Below are 16,190 nucleotides of genomic sequence, written 5' to 3'. Positions count from 1 at the left end.
TTCAGTTTCAAAGTCATCCACTGAAGCAGAATATCGTGCAATGTCTGCTGCTTGTTCTGAAATAGTATGGTTGCGCGGTCTTCTAACAGAACTTGGATTCTCTCAAGCACAACCAACTTCATTGAATGCTGACAATACTAGTGCTATACAAATTGCAGCAAATCCAGTTTATCATGAACGAACAAAGCACATCGAGGTTGATTGTCACTCTATCCGAGAAGCCTATGATCGCAGAATCATCAATCTACCACATGTCTCCACATCAGATCAGACAGCTGACATCTTTACTAAATCATTGACACGTCAGCGACACAATTTTTTGGTTAGCAAATTGATGCTAGTTAATTTACCAGCATCAATTTGAGGGGGGATGTCAATAGGTTGAATGTCTTAATGGCAAATTCAAATGCTATGCATTTGTAACTGTTATTTTGACAATAGTAACTACTATTAATTAGTATATATTGTATAATAAATGTAGATATGACAGCTACAGATTTATTGGGCTGATTCAAATGTAATTACATTGTATTTATATGAGACTTCTCCTAGAGGAGAACATACAGTTTTCAGATCAATACTTCCATGAGTCTAACATTCTTTAAGTTTAACAGTAGACTATTTAAATATGAATGGGAAAGAAATGCATTGTATGATATAATAAAGGTGGGAGGCAATGTAATAAATAGGTTATTACCAAACAATGTAAAAGTAGGTGAATTGACAAGTTGTAAACATTGATACCTAATAAATACTGCATTGATACCTAATAGCATAATATTTAGTTAAACATGTCATTACAAACATCAGCATGTTAAATGTTGTTGTTGTCAAAAGAGATAGCTGAGAAGTACAACAAAAGGTTCTACACACAATGAATGTGTTAAATTGTTTGAAGGTCAACTAGACACCTAATTAATTTCAAAATATAGTTAACATTGGATCATGATTATAGTTACTCCATCTTCTGGTGCTTGGCCATTTTAGTTGAAGATGCATTCGAGGCAATCAACTCATGAGTTTCATCGTTTTCAGCACAGGAAAGAATAGAAGCTCCATTTCTTTTTGAAGGTGTTTTCATTGAGACAACTTCAGGATCAATCTCATCAGTACCAGAGAGAGAAACCTAAAACAAATGTAATAGTTATAATGTTGTAGTTAAGTATAATGAAATATGGAAGTGGTATCTCAAAATGAACAAATAGCAACGCGCAATTACCATTGGAATAACAACATCAAGACTGGCAGTAATGGATTTAGAAGGAGTGTTGTTCTGAGTGTAAAAAATTTACAATATGTTAATACTTCAAATATGTGTATAAGAAATCAAGTAAGTAAAAGAATTTGGATAAAAGAAATGTATAACCTCAGATACAGCAGAGTCATTAGGGACAGCAGATTTCTTATCCTTGAATAGAGTAGAAAAAAAGTTAGATAAATATAAAACAGTTAAGAAAAGTATGGATATGAAATTGTGGATAAATGTATAACCTGAGTAGGTCCATTGAATTGATCTATGAGATTTTCAATGAAATCTGGTCCGTTATGAACTTCATTAACAGATCCATTTTTCCATTTCGGCTGCCACTTGACACGTACAGCTATAGTTTTACCCTCAATCTTGTCAATGGTTGTAGGATAATCGAGAGGGTCAGTCAGACCAATCTATTAAAAGAATGGAAATGAATAAATTGAGAGAATTTTATGATTATATTAAGTAGAAGAAAAAGTAATGAAGTAATGTATGCAGGTGTGGAAAACAACTTACATCATGACATTGGTCGCGAAGATCGGCTGCAGTCACTTCCAACAGCTGTGCGACTTCACGGTCCCAGAAAGTAAAGGTTGATTCTGTATTTTCATATTTTACATCAACATCCAGCCTGTACTTCCAAATTTGTGTCTCAGTTGGATGGTTATCTCCACATTTATATGGTGGTTTGTCACCGCTTACAGCTTTCGGGCATTTATAGCAAGCTTGAAAATACCAGCCCTTGTTGTTCGACCTAACTTTAACAGTTTTGACAACCGTAACACAGGTCGTATCCTATTAATAAAAAAAATCAACTCGTCATAACAATATGAATGCTATGTAAAAATAAAGTATAAAGTGTAAATGGTCGTTCAAATAAATAGATTACCCTAGTAAGACAACACATTTGTGACAGTGGCATGATTTCATGATTTTGTACAAATTTTTGTTCCAGAGTGTACATCGAGCTTCCAGATGATTGGCTCATAAGTTGAGAAGATGTATTAACAACAGTAGTCATGATTCCATTTGAAATAGCCTCATCTAAATTGTAAATGATGAAGAATGAAATTTAGCAGTGATTGACTATTAATCTAATGCTACTTAAATATCTTCAAAATTAAGATGTTAATACCTTTTTTGGAAGTTGAGAATTTCTAGGATTTTGTCATTGATGAAAAGCTTTGTAGTAGTCCATGTGTTTGAAACAGTCAAGGGAAATTTTCCTTATTTAATTTGAAAAAGAAAACAATCAGTAAAAGGAGAAAACAAACAATAAAGGCACAAGATAGAAAGGTTTGAGTAGAAGATTGAAGGAATGAATAACCTGCAGGCTTGATTTTTGCATATTTCATACAAACAATTGTCCCACCAGCATCAGTCTTCTCATCCATGTAAGTGATCAATTCGGTAGCATAATTTTCCCAAAGGGTGCAACAAATCTTATTGTTGCTATGATATAAAACGGGAAAAACATGATATTCAAAAGGTATTATATGCAATCTAAACATTCAATTATTATAAAGGAAAATCTTATTGTTGCTATAATAATAAATCAGTTCTGCATTGGAAATTACCTAACATCTCTGAGACGAAAGTTGATTTGAACTTTCTTACTTCCTTGAAATCTCTGTGTATATCCAATGTCATCGACAACTCCAATAATGTCTATGATGTGTAAATGAAAGTGTCCAATAGTTAAAACCATAAACAAAGAAAATCTTCTTACCATACAGAAAATCTTGACGCCAGATTCCCTCTTCTATTTCCAGAAAGTCTTTAAATTTAGCCATTGGATAAGGAATGTCATGTTGATTGACATAAAAAACCCTAGTTCCTCCAGTCAACCTCAACTTGAATTGGTGTTGTGATTGCTTAAATTGGTCATCATTTTTGAGAACTTGAAAATTTTGAATTGTGTAGCTGTTTTTCTCAATGATAAGTGTATTAAACTTGGCATTTAACTCATGTGGAACAATGATTGTAATATCATCTCCCTGAAAGATACAATGTGTGTTACTCAATGATAAGTGGCTGATTTTGTTAGATGGGTTGAAGACGACAACCAAGTAAACCGGGCTATAATGATTTTGCCATTCGGCCCAATTCAATTGTTTTATGTCTTTAAATACAACCAAGTAAAACAATAAAACAACTCTACTATAAAATATTTGTATAGTTTTAATACTTGTTTATTTTTTAAATAATTATTTTATTTTGATAGTTACCTTTAAAATACATTTAAAATGATTATTTATTTTATTATGAAGACCCATTTTAGTAATTATATATTCAAAAGCAATTATGATTTAAACTATCTAAACAACATAAATTGGTTAGAATCACTTTTATAAATGTATCCAAACATAAACTAATTTTGGTTCAACTCAATCTTAATCAAAATCAATTATTTCAAATTCTTCTTCCAAACTCAATTTTTGTCGACGCAAAACCAAACAGACACAAGTGCGCTGATATGCACCAACGGTTTAAAGTACTCAAAGTTTGCCACATCAATATTGTATAAAATAAATTAAAATAAAGTACTCAAAGAAACTCAACGCGCAAGACAAAATCAGATCCCTTTGTGGCACCCATGAGTTCTATGCTCTTGTTTATTGCTTGATTTGAATTTTATGAAGATTCAAAGAGTACAAAGTTGTCTGATATGAGTTCTTTCTAAAAAAAAAAGTGCAGGAATAAGAAAAATAGGAAGCAAAAATGGTGAGACCACACACCATTCATGGGGGATGGGGGTGAGATATTTGAAAATTTGGGGTGGGGAGGAGCATCGACCACCATTCATGGGGTGGATATTGAAAATAGTAGAAGGGGAAAGGATAAAAAAAATGGAAGAAGATGACGATATGTGGTAACCGGTAAGTATCAAACCGGAGAGAGAAAGGGGGAGAGAAAAAATAAAATAAAATAGGCTTAATTAGTTTTTTGACCTTTTAAAATATTTTAGATTTCACAATGGTTTTTTAGAGAAAAAAAGGTCAGCATTGGTCCCTTAAAGACACATTCGTTTCTCAATTGATTCTTTCCGTCAATTTTTTACAAAAAACGTTAGTTTTAGTAGACTGAATTGTGGATGTCATTAAGTGTAAGTGGTCCACCAAAAACTTTATTAATTTTTAAAATGTTAACCATTGGAATTTTTTTGTTATATTTAGAGTTAAAATTTAATGGAAAGAACCAATATGACAAAAATATATGTCTTTAAGTGACCAATTCGGATCTTTTTTTCTTTAAGGGACCAATTCAGACCTTTTTTTCTTTAAGAGACCATTGTAAAACCTAAAATGTCTTTAAGGGACCAATAGACTAATTAAGCCAATAAAATAAAAATCAATATAAATGCTGATGTGGCTAAATAATAGAATTTAATTGGATGACACTGTAAAGCACAATTACACTGTACGAGCATTTCCTTTTTTCCCATCTTAATATAAGAAATGATCTACTTTGTAGATACATTGAAAAATTGATGTATCTAATCTATAATATAGTATAGATACATTAATTTTTCAATGTATCTGAAAAGTGAACTTTCTCTTATATTAAGGACCGGAGGGGAATATTTGACTAGATTATTCAAAACCAAAGTATTTTATTCAAAAATTCCTTTTACACTAACGATGGATTTTGATTACCTAAACAAATTGATCTTATTTCATTAGATTATAAGCTAATTTACCATTCGCCCTAAAAGGGGGTCCTAAAATTAATTTTTTGATGTGTTTGTATTTTAAATTCCGTTTTCTTGAATCTCCTTTTTCTATTGAAAAAAATAAAACAAATGCACACCTATAATTATAGTATATTAGTACTTTTTCTCATTAGTTTTGTCAAGTAAGTCAATAGTTAGCTCTAGGTGCGAAAAAAAATGGAGAATTCCGAATTTAAACTCAAATCTGCATATCAACATTCTTGCGCCAATTAACGGACATTTTCTCTCAATTTAATCCAAGTTATTTTATTCAAATTGATGAAACATAATCATTATTTTATCATTTGTTATTTTGTTTGGTCTCCGGGAGAAAGAAAACCAAAGGAGCGAAACACCATCCTAGGTAAAATATCAAAAGACCCACTACAAAAAAAAAAAAAAAAACAGCAAAAGACCCTAACTAACTTCAAATAAATTTCACTATAAAACAGCAGGAAAACTTTCTCCACCCTAACATAATTCCAAGTGTGTTTATCAACAAACTAAAATCACTAATCATGTGCCGTTCCAAAATACAATTTACACTACAGTTATAAAAACATGAAGAAAAATTAGAAGGAACGGAAGGTGAAAACCGAAAAGTATGTCACAAAAAAGACTTTATCTTTGCCAAATATGTACAAATGTGACAAGTCTTCTATCATTGAATCAATAAATCTTTCAAATAAATTTCACTATTAAAAAATAGGAAAACTTTCCCCACCGTTTGCATGATTCCAAATGTGTAGCTCGACGAAAAAAACACTAATCATTATCGTCCCAAAATACATTTTGCAAGTACACTTCCAAAACATGAAAGATTTTTAAGAAGGTAGGTGAACAATGTCACAAAAAAGGATTGCCTAACATGCAGAGAAGTGAGACAAGTTTTTCATCATTGAATCAATAGTCAAACCATGAGATCAATGTCACATCTTATCTCATTTGATCCAATGATGAAACTTATAGATCCAATAATAAAAATAACCTTATGTATGATAAAAGACTTGTCTTACTTGTGCACCATACAATCCTCGATGACAAGGCCCATGTTTAAATAACTGAGAGTAAGTGTTTATTTCAACACTATTATTTTCCATTAGCCTGTTTCATACCCAAAAAAGGACAAGAAGATTGATAATGGATAATTACCAATTGAATAGCCACTGGGATAAAATAAAAAATTCTATGTAAATGCTATTTGAACTACACATTGGTTCTACCGACCATGCTTACCAAGTCACCAAAATCAAAACATCAAAAGCACATCCAAGACTTGTAATTCAAGACATAATCAGAAAGAACATATTGATTTGGCTATAGATACAAAATGAGGCAAAAAAGTGGGCTGTAGCAATCACATAATGACAAGCTTTGTGCTCTTTTTCACTTGTCCAACCTTGTATAATACACATAAATACATGAAATCATTCTAAGCCTTGGATGGAGAAGAGTCTATTCAATCATTGCAGGCCTCAAAACATCACATACACCAACAATATTTTAAAGCACCAGTAATTGTTAAGTATCATCATTTCTTCTCTGTTGTAACGCCAACAACAACGTTGCTTACCTGTGGCAGTTCACATTCTTACAATTAAATTTTGATTTTCTCAAAGATAGATCAGTGAAATACAGTGGAAAATATAGGATATGGATACTATAAAAAGGAAACTTTTAGGGGGAAGCACATGCTAAAATTGTTTGTGCCATTAGGGATGGCATGACATGTCATTAGTGATTAGACACAAACAGTTAATGAATGTCACGTCTCGGTGAGGACAAAAACTAGTCATTTCATATTTTGAAGTACAAATCAAAGAGAGATAGTAGTATTTACCAATTTCCCACTTGAATCAACGGACATGGGATTTTCTACTACTACAGTTTGGCTCTCAAAGCGGGGTCTTGACTGCAGGGTAATAAGATCATATGTATACTTGTTATAGATATTATATATTATAACAATAAACCGATGGAATGCATTATGAATAAGAAAATAAATCAAAAGCATATTGATGCAGTAGAAGTTACCGTTCCGGAGCCGGTTGTTTCATTAGGTCTCTTTGCAGGAATTGGCGGCCTTCCGTTGGTCGTCTACAGGACAGAGAAGCACAAGCCAAGAAAATATACAAGAAATCAGCTCAAATGAAAAAGATTCACATCATATTTTCAAAATATCCTGTCACGGTGATATCAAGTATATGTAATAATCTACTTGAAACCCACACCCACACATAAATCAGCCACATGTAATGGAGACAGAGATCACCAGACAAATACCAGAAGCATAAAATATATTCAAAGTAAGGTATATGCAATCTTTATCTATTAAAACAACAAATATCATACTAACATTTATATGCCTACATGTAACATGCTCCCAACTAACAAATGTTCTAGTTCTTTCCTTTGCTCCCGTCTTTCTTTTCTTAAATATCCAGTTTCCACATTGCAAATAATTCTAAACTGCAGAAGCAACCCAACAATTTGAATCCCCATGGTTCATATCTTCTCACAGGTTTAAATGTTTAATAAATCTCTCGTGTTGAAGCTCTAAAACAAACTAAAACAGCCTGAACATTTCTTGATATTAAAAATCCAGTAGAATTATAACTTAAGTTACACATATCAGTTATACAGGGAATATATCAGTTTTTACACTAAAATCCGACTTACTATTTTCTGATTTTCAAAAAGTTAGAATTACTAAATGAATCAACTAACTACGACTTTACTTCTTATTCTTCAAATTCAATCAGTTGAAAATCTTTAGATACAAACTTATAACAAGAGGTTTCTGATTGACACAATTAACTATATAGTGGACATTTCAACAGAAAGACTAAATTTACAACAAATGAACCCCAGATCAACCGAATCAACTAACTTAAAATATTTGTGAAAATCGAAAGTGAAATCAAATATTAATAGAATTCCATGAATGTATACTTACGCAGACATTAGTGATATAGTGACAAATTGCACATTTGACTGAGGGAGCTCCATAAGGATACATAAGTGTTGTCCGGCAGTTCCCACAATGGATATGGCTCATTTGATTACAATCTTTATGATACATACACAAATCCAACCAACAAGTCAGTAAACAATTGGCATATATGATTGATAATGTTAATTATTACAATAAAACAAGATATCCATAGTTGGAGTGACATAAGACGAAGAAAATGGAACTAATTAAATGACATTTCATGACATTTCCTGAAGCTTATTCTGTAAGATTTTAATTTTATGTATATAATACCCTTATTATAGAGCTATGTGGATAATAATGACAGCATTACCCCAATAGAAACTATCATTAAGCATATAATACTAACGTAGTTATTTAAAACTAATCTGAATTCTGGGGTTATGCTCATATCCAAATGATGGTTTCACACAACAGCTTCATTTGCAGCGCAACATGGTGCGCCGGACAAGCTAAGGCTATTAAGGATGGCGGAGAAGTTAGCCAAGGGAGAGAAGTTAGCCAAGGGAGATAGTGCTCAATCAATAGTAACTCTACACCAGAGGTGAACACTGAACACAGTGATACGGCAGGGGATTGAAGTTGAAACATAGTCAACTACAAAAGCATTTCATGATCCACCAAGTATGCATGGTTTTATAGGTGCATTTGCTTCTTTTTAAGCCAGGGATACGATGTTGGGAAAGAGAGTGAGAGAAGCATAAGCTAAAAACTAAGATACAACTACCACAAACTTTGGTGATCTACTGTTAAGAATTATGATCAGAAGAAGTATGCTGTCCTGAGAATAATCAGAAGACATTAGGTTTGATTATAGATGGATACTTATTGCTGGATTTTTTAGTTGTTAGAGAGACAAAAAACCTTTTCTGAGCCTTTTACCAAACATCTTAAGCTTTTAGAAGGGCTGGCTGGCTGTTGACATGGTGTCAAAGACTATGGCCAACCAATAAAAAATTCAACCGTTGTCGTTCCCATTCTTCTGAATAAAATTGAGTTTCAGCACAAAGGTGGAAAGCAGGCTTTTACATAGGTGTAAGATATAAAAACTATTCATGATGCTTCACTAAACAGTACAATATTTTCGGAGAGTTGGTCATTGGAAGTAGTAGACAAATACTTGTTTGAGTATGATCTAAATATTGTTGGCTTGCATTCTTTAATCTGTCAGAAAGACATCAACATATAGCTGGAAAAAAACACAGCAAGGGCAAAGAGGAGAGGAGAGAAAGCTCCCCTTGCCACTGCTGAATACTACACCAGGATTTCGGATCACCATCAATTAACGAAGTGTATTTAATGATCAAGAAAACTACAAATACATCACTAAAGTTAAAAATTAGAAATGTGATAGGATCAATATTGTATTGCTAACACAAAACAGCAGACAAATAGGTAAAACTGGTATATTTATTTTAGTAATATAAATAGCTGAAGTTCATATGGGATTCAGCCAACTATTACAGAGATGAAAGAAAAGGAAAAATAACGATAAAGACTGTAACAGGTAGGTAAGGCAATTCGAGAAGCCTTGGATCTCCCAGAGCAGTAACAATACTGACAAACTATCTGAATGATTATTCCCCATCGTAAACTCCATAATTATAGCATCTAAATTCTATTTTCTCTCTCTGCCACCTGGCATAGTCATCCAAAAACCACTGAGTTTGTTGCTATCATTTAGGAGTGATTCCCTCCTCCTTTCTTATTGTGCTTACGTGTATAAACTATGTCATACTTATCAATACCCCCTCCTTCAAAACTCTCCTTGACCTCAAGGAGAAATCCGGGAAACTCTTTCCTCATTTTCTCAACTGATTCCCATGAATTCTCAAATTCTGGTAGCCCTTGCCATTTCACTAATACTTCCACTTCACCCTGCTCATTCCTCCTAGTATCCATTGCTTCTTCTGGCCCTGGCTCTAACTGCCACTGCTCATTCATACAAGCAGGTAGAGGTTGAGATTCTACATTAGGAGAGATAGCTTTCTTTAATAAAGAAGCATGAAAAAATGGATGTACCCTACTGTCATCAGGTAACTTCAGTTTATAAGCCACAGCACCTATCTTCTGCTCTATCTCATAAGGCCCATAATATCTTGGGCTTAGTTTCTGATTAAATCTATTAGCCAACTTCCTTAACTTGTAAGGTTGGATCTTCAAATACACCATATCTCCTACTTGATACTCCACCTCTCTTCTATGTTTGTTGGCTTGTGCCCTCATCTGGTCTTGTGCCTTCAATAACTGTTCTTGCATTTCTCTCAACATAACATTCATTTCTGCTGTAAGCTTGTTAACTTCCTCCACTGAAGAAAGACTCACATCACCTCTTATTAACACTGGTGGTACTCTCCCATACAAAGCCTCAAAGGGAGTGGATTTCAGAGATGCATGATAATTCGTATTATACCAATATTCTGCCCACGCTAACCATCTAGGCCACTGCTTGGGTTGTCTACCAGTCAAGCATCTTAAATATGTTTCTAGACATCTATTCACTACCTCTGTTTGCCCATCTGACTGTTAGATATGCACTGCTATACTTCAATCTTGTACCTGCCTGTTTGAAAACTTCTGCCCAAGATGAACTGAGGAAAACCTTGTCTCTGTCTGAGACAATAGAGCTGGGGAATCCATGAAGTCTCACTATTTCTTTGATAAATAGCTCTGCAATATCCTTAGCTGTGTAAGGATGCTTCACTGGCAAAAAATGAGCATATTTGGTTAGCCTATCTACCACTACCATTATGGTGTCAACCCCTTGTACCTTAGGTAGCCCACCTATGAAGTCCATAGATATGTCAGTCCAAACCTGTTTAGGTACCGGTAAAGGTTGAATCAAACCCCCAGGACTCAGAGTTTGATACTTATTTCTCTGGCACACCTCACAAGCATCCACATATTCCTTAATATTCTTTCTCATACCCTCCCAATACACCACACTAGCAATTTTTTTGTAAGTCCTGAGATAGCCAGTGCAAAATCTCCACCCTTCATCTTTCTTTTTCACTAGCAAAACTGGACTGGAGAATGGGCTGGTACTGTGCCTTATGATACCAGCGTGCATCATTTCTTTGACAATCTTCTCTATCTCATTCTTTTGATAATACGGGTACCTATATGGCCTCAGATTAGGAATGTTGGCATCTGGCTTGAGCAGTATAGCATGATCATGCTCTCTAATTGGTGGTAATCCAGAGGGCATGTTAAAAACTGTAGCAAATTCATTAATCACCTTCCCCCATTCAGACATATCTCCACCTTCTACTGCTTCTGTTGCATCACCACTGATCGTGGGTATATAAAATCCCATCCCCTCATCAGACAAAGCTTTAATCATTGTCTTCCAAGTTGCTTGACTGTTGCACATAGTTGGATCTCCTTGGATGGTGTATTTTTTTCCGTCTAATTCACACTTCAGACAAAGATTGCTGAAATTAGCTTCTATGTTGCCCAAGCTTGCTAACCAGTCCATACCAAGCACCATTTCTGAACCACTCAGTTCCATAATGAAAAAATGTTGTTTAAATTCAACCCCTTGAATGTTGAATTGTAAACCTTCACACACACCATTGTTTCTCACCTTCTCCCCATTCCCCACTTCGATGACATAGGTGGGTGTATCAACTACTGGCAATTTCAATTCTTTCACTAATCCAAATGTTATGAAATTACTAGTGGCACCTGAATCAATCAAGGTCCTCACTTGTCTTTCCCCTACTCTCACCCACACCTTGAAGGACTTGTTGGAAGTGAACCCTTCTCTGCTGTGTAATGACAACTGTAGGTTTTTTAACTCCCTTACTGGCTCTTCCTCTCCACTCTCCTCCTCTGCTATCAACTCCTTCTCTTCCTCACTACTCCAATCACATAGCCTCAAACTCATATGTTTGAACTTGCAAGTGTGATCTCTGCCCCATTTATCTCCACACTTGAAACACAGTCCTTTCTTATGCCTATCTTCCGACTCTGCCGAACTCAACCACTTGCTTTTGAATTTATCTCCACCTACAGCCCCCCTCTTATCACTATCTCTCTTGGCTCCTCCAAAATCACCAGGGTCTCTAAACTTTACTGCACCGCCTCTATCCTTCCATTCCCCCTTCTCCTTTCCTCCAGCTCCTCGTTTCATCAAAGCATCATTCTTTTCCTCCAACAACAAGGCACGATCCATAATTTCTGCCAAGTCTCGACAATCATAGAGCTTCAACTCAGCTTGAATTTCTTCTTTTAACCCATTTAAAAATATGCTATCCAACATCACTCTCTCTTCTCTTCTTACTGGAGCTACCAACGTTTCAAATTGCTCTCTAAACTCCATAACTGTCCCCTTTTGTTTCAGATTCAACAATGGACCAAGTGGGTTTTGAAGAATTCCTGGTTGGAATCTTCTAATCAGCGAGAGTTTAAACTCATCCCAAGTCCTTGATGCAGTTTGTTCTTCCCACCACACAAACCAATTTAAGGCCTTATCCTCTAAGGCGATCACAGCTGCATCTAACTTATCACGAACGCGTACTTCATTCAAACGAAAATACCGTTCAATACGAACCAACCACCCATAAGCATCATCCCCTTTGAATATCGGGATCTCTAGCTTACGTCGGTGTCCCTGGTACCTGGGAAAACGAGGACGCGATTCTCCCGATACCATGCTACCGTCACTTCTATTGCCCTCCTCTGTAGGCGACGGTCTCCGACGTGTCCTTCCTTGCCTTTGTCGAGGTCGACTTCGCTCACGTAGTAACAATCGAATCTCATCCAAAGTATTTTCGACGTTACCCATCCTCTGTTCTAACGCATCAGCTCTCGCAGCTTCCATTATTGATGATAAAGATCAACAACAACCAAAGCTCTTGATACCAAATTGATAGGATCAATATTGTATTGCTAACACAAAACAGCAGACAAATAGGTAAAACTGGTATATTTATTTTAGTAATATAAATAGCTGAAGTTCATATGGGATTCAGCCAACTATTACAGAGATGAAAGAAAAGGAAAAATAACGATAAAGACTGTAACAGGTAGGTAAGGCAATTCGAGAAGCCTTGGATCTCCCAGAGCAGTAACAATACTGACAAACTATCTGAATGATTATTCCCCATCGTAAACTCCATAATTATAGCATCTAAATTCTATTTTCTCTCTCTGCCACCTGGCATAGTCATCCAAAAACCACTGAGTTTGTTGCTATCATTTAGGAGTGATTCCCTCCTCCTTTCTTATTGTGCTTACGTGTATAAACTATGTCATACTTATCAAAATGTAAAATTATCAGCAAATCAGCATGCAGTGCAACATTATTCATTATTAAACTAAAAAGTTGTATAAATCTGGCAACACGCAATTGTAAACATATCATACCTGGTACAAGATTTAGAGTATTACAGCAGGAACATCGCACACTAGTAGCTCCACGAGAGTACATTAGCAATGTCCTACAGCCTCCACAATAAAGTTGTGACATTTCTATTCCTGCAGCACATGAGGAAATTTAAGATCCCCGGATGTAACCATCTAATTTAAATCCAACAACAAATGAACATTTAATCTAACTAGTTGCATAGTCTCTTTCTACTTTATACTCCAATGTGCATCCCTTCCCTTGTGAATAATTGGCTCAAGTGCTCAACAGAGAAACAAGGGATATACTCAAATATAATATGGACTAACAATGGTCAATATAGGATTATGACATGGTTGCCGAACTCTAGATCCTGCTTTGGATTAGACAAGAGAACTGAATACGTAATCGCAACGCAACACAAAAACTAATATCCTACATTAGATGCATAACACATACGGCTGTGGATCCAATTACTCTAAGAATAAGTCTTCAATTTAATGTATAATATACTTGTTAAAATTGAAGTAAGCATCAACTACAAAATTAATGTCTACAAAGAGTTGTTAGGCGGAGCAAGTAGAAATATATCTCATTAAAACATATTCTACACCAAAATGCATATGTAGAATAATGATATGGCTACAGAAGCATATGTAGAACAACAACATGGCTACATACTACACTAGTTTTACATTGGCAATGAGGAACTGCGACAACAATTGGATTATTTTATAGAACTCAAGTCCAGTTCTGTACAAAAATGGTGTTATCGAGTTTTTTTTTTTTTTTTTTTGCCTTTGGGAGAACCAGCAAACAAAGTGGCTTCAATTACTGCGAAAGCTAGAAACTTACAACTTAATCCAAGTGTGCAATATAAAATTAACTAAACATACTAAGCACGGAGCAAGAAACTTTCTCAAATCCTGAAACCTTGATAACAGAAACAGAAAAAGGGAACGTACCGGGAGGAAGAACAGGGGTAATTGTGTTGCACAATGCACAACAAACATTGCTCGCTCCTCTAGGGTAAAGCAAGAGGTTCCTACACCCACTACACATAATGTGGCTCCGCATAGCTGTAAAGTTAAACAACACCACCCTCAACCATAATAAATGACAAAAAAATTATGAAATGTACAATAACAAAAGCTTTTCCCACTAGGTAGGAATCTGCTACATAGATAAAATGAAGCTATAATATTCTATCATATATCATATCTCTAGCCAAACTATTGCGTTCTATGAAACTTATATATCTCCTCCAGACATGCCCAAACCACCTCTCAGTCGAGATTCAACCATCTTTTAACCAACAACCACCATCATCATGACAAGATTTACTCTGAAGTTTTTTAATCTTTCAAAAAATCAAGTCTTATCCCACTAGGTGGAATCGGCTACAAATATCATAATAATCTATCATAAATTATATCTCTAGCCAAACTAATGAACTCTTATGAAATCTTCATTTTTTTTATGACTCGGTATCCGGCTCAAGGACTGACTAATCCAAGGGACGCCAATCCAATCTTATTAAGTGCAGACACTCATCGGATTAAGTGTGTCTCAGTGTCAGACACGCGTCAGTGTCCAACACCGGGTCTTATAATTATATTGAATTACGTCACTTTCTCAAATTATTATCAGTACTGACATGTCATGTCAGTATCCGTGTCGTGTTAGTGTCCCTGGTTCATAGATCCTGCCGTCCACTTACAGGGGGACCCATTTAGAACTCTTATAAAATTTATAGGTCTCCTACCACGTAAGTCAATATTCATCCAACTTTTCTAAATCAACCACCATCATCACAAGATAAATGCTTTGAAAAAATTTAATCCTTATAATTCTAATACCTAAAATATAAAAAAATTCTCAAATCAAAATAAAACCTACCATACCAATAATTAAAAAAAGAAAAAAACTAAAAACATGAAGAAATAAAAGTAATATGATATATGAAGCAAGGACAAGGTCGACACCGATAAAAATTTGGAAAAATGACATAATTCAGTTTAAAGTGTCGGTGTCGGACACGCCTAATGTGAGGAGTCTCGGTGCTTCCTAGGATATGATAGAATTAGAAACCCTGGAAATTGATGAGAATAAAGGATCGAAGAAAAAGAATACCTGCAGCAATATAATGGATTAAGAAAACGCACAGCAAGAATGTTGTGGTGAGAAATCGAAAGAAAATATGAAGGAATAAAAGGAAACGTTGTTAATGAATTGCGATTTGGTTGAATGAATGTTATTATGATTTTGGCTTCGAATTGAAGTCTTGTTGTTTAACTCTTGCTTCCGATGAGGAAACGTTTTTATTTCATTTTGTTGACAGAACCGATGAGGAAACTTCTTCACCGTTTTTTCTCTTCTTTTCTTTTCTTTTTTGAGTTAAGTTAACCGTCTTTGTTGATTTTCTTTCTTATTTTTTTATATTTTTTATGCGTCTTACTTAGCTCTTAATAATATGGACAAGTAGAGGGCTTGGATTTGAATTTCAACTTCTAGACATAAAATGTGATATATCCATCCACAAGGGTAAGATTTATTTTATTTCCGTAAAAAAATAATAGTAAATATTGAAAAAACCGATACTATTTTAAAAAGATGAATAAATTTTTTTGTAAATGTCCACTATGTAAATATTACCATATAGTCAAAAATAAGTGTGCCGCTCTCTAAAATGTCTTAGGCACTATAAAAAATTAATAAGATAAAAAATGATTTTTTTACCCGATCAATCTATTTTGCCTCATTTAATATATGGTTCCTTGGTCAATTAAAAAAAAAAAAAATCTATTTTGCCTCATTTTATAGTAGTTTATTGTAACCGATAAAATAGATTTTATGGACGAAACCGATAGAATCGAGTCTC

The 16,190-nt window shown here is 34.7% G+C and overlaps 2 protein-coding genes across 2 annotated transcripts; both read right to left on the bottom strand.

The window, feature by feature from the left end:
• Positions 1-955: 955 nt before the first annotated feature.
• LOC123886158 lies at positions 956-2,654 on the bottom strand. The gene is made up of 8 exons (XM_045935496.1): positions 2,580-2,654; positions 2,388-2,478; positions 2,142-2,301; positions 1,769-2,047; positions 1,492-1,665; positions 1,367-1,408; positions 1,220-1,273; positions 956-1,126 (listed from the first exon to the last, which is right to left on the bottom strand). Exons 1-8 carry the CDS (start codon positions 2,644-2,646, stop codon positions 956-958), a joined length of 1,038 nt encoding a protein of 345 aa, XP_045791452.1. The 5' UTR covers positions 2,647-2,654.
• A 3,448-nt stretch (positions 2,655-6,102) lies between these two features.
• LOC123883657 (protein LSD1-like) lies at positions 6,103-15,738 on the bottom strand. The gene is made up of 7 exons (XM_045932558.1): positions 15,443-15,738; positions 14,275-14,388; positions 13,330-13,440; positions 7,921-8,033; positions 6,999-7,061; positions 6,805-6,876; positions 6,103-6,537 (listed from the first exon to the last, which is right to left on the bottom strand). The coding sequence occupies exons 2-7, from the start codon at positions 14,384-14,386 to the stop codon at positions 6,496-6,498; spliced, it is 513 nt and encodes a 170-aa protein (XP_045788514.1). The 5' UTR covers positions 14,387-14,388; positions 15,443-15,738; the 3' UTR covers positions 6,103-6,495.
• Between the last annotated feature and the right edge of the window lie 452 nt (positions 15,739-16,190).

The sequence above is a fragment of the Trifolium pratense genome, linkage group LG5 (genome assembly GCF_020283565.1).
Source record: "Trifolium pratense cultivar HEN17-A07 linkage group LG5, ARS_RC_1.1, whole genome shotgun sequence".
Taxonomy (NCBI): Eukaryota; Viridiplantae; Streptophyta; class Magnoliopsida; order Fabales; family Fabaceae; genus Trifolium; species Trifolium pratense.
Note: the sequence above shows the minus strand (reverse complement) of the source record. Positions and strands in the feature narration are given on the sequence as shown.

Coding starts and splice junctions, on each gene's coding strand:
- LOC123886158 (XM_045935496.1), bottom strand. CDS start 2,646: ATGGATGAGAAGACTGATGCTGGTGGGACAATTGTTTGTATGAAATAT. Junction 2,048..2,141: donor AAATGTGTTGTCTTACTAGG/GTAATCTATTTA, acceptor TTTTATTAATAG/GATACGACCTGTGTTACGGT. Junction 1,274..1,366: donor ATGACTCTGCTGTATCTGAG/GTTATACATTTC, acceptor TTTTACACTCAG/AACAACACTCCTTCTAAATC.
- LOC123883657 (XM_045932558.1), bottom strand. CDS start 14,386: ATGCGGAGCCACATTATGTGTAGTGGGTGTAGGAACCTCTTGCTTTAC. Junction 8,034..13,329: donor TACTCTAAATCTTGTACCAG/GTATGATATGTT, acceptor TGTATCATAAAG/ATTGTAATCAAATGAGCCAT. Junction 6,538..6,804: donor TTGATTCAAGTGGGAAATTG/GTAAATACTACT, acceptor GAACTGCCACAG/GTAAGCAACGTTGTTGTTGG.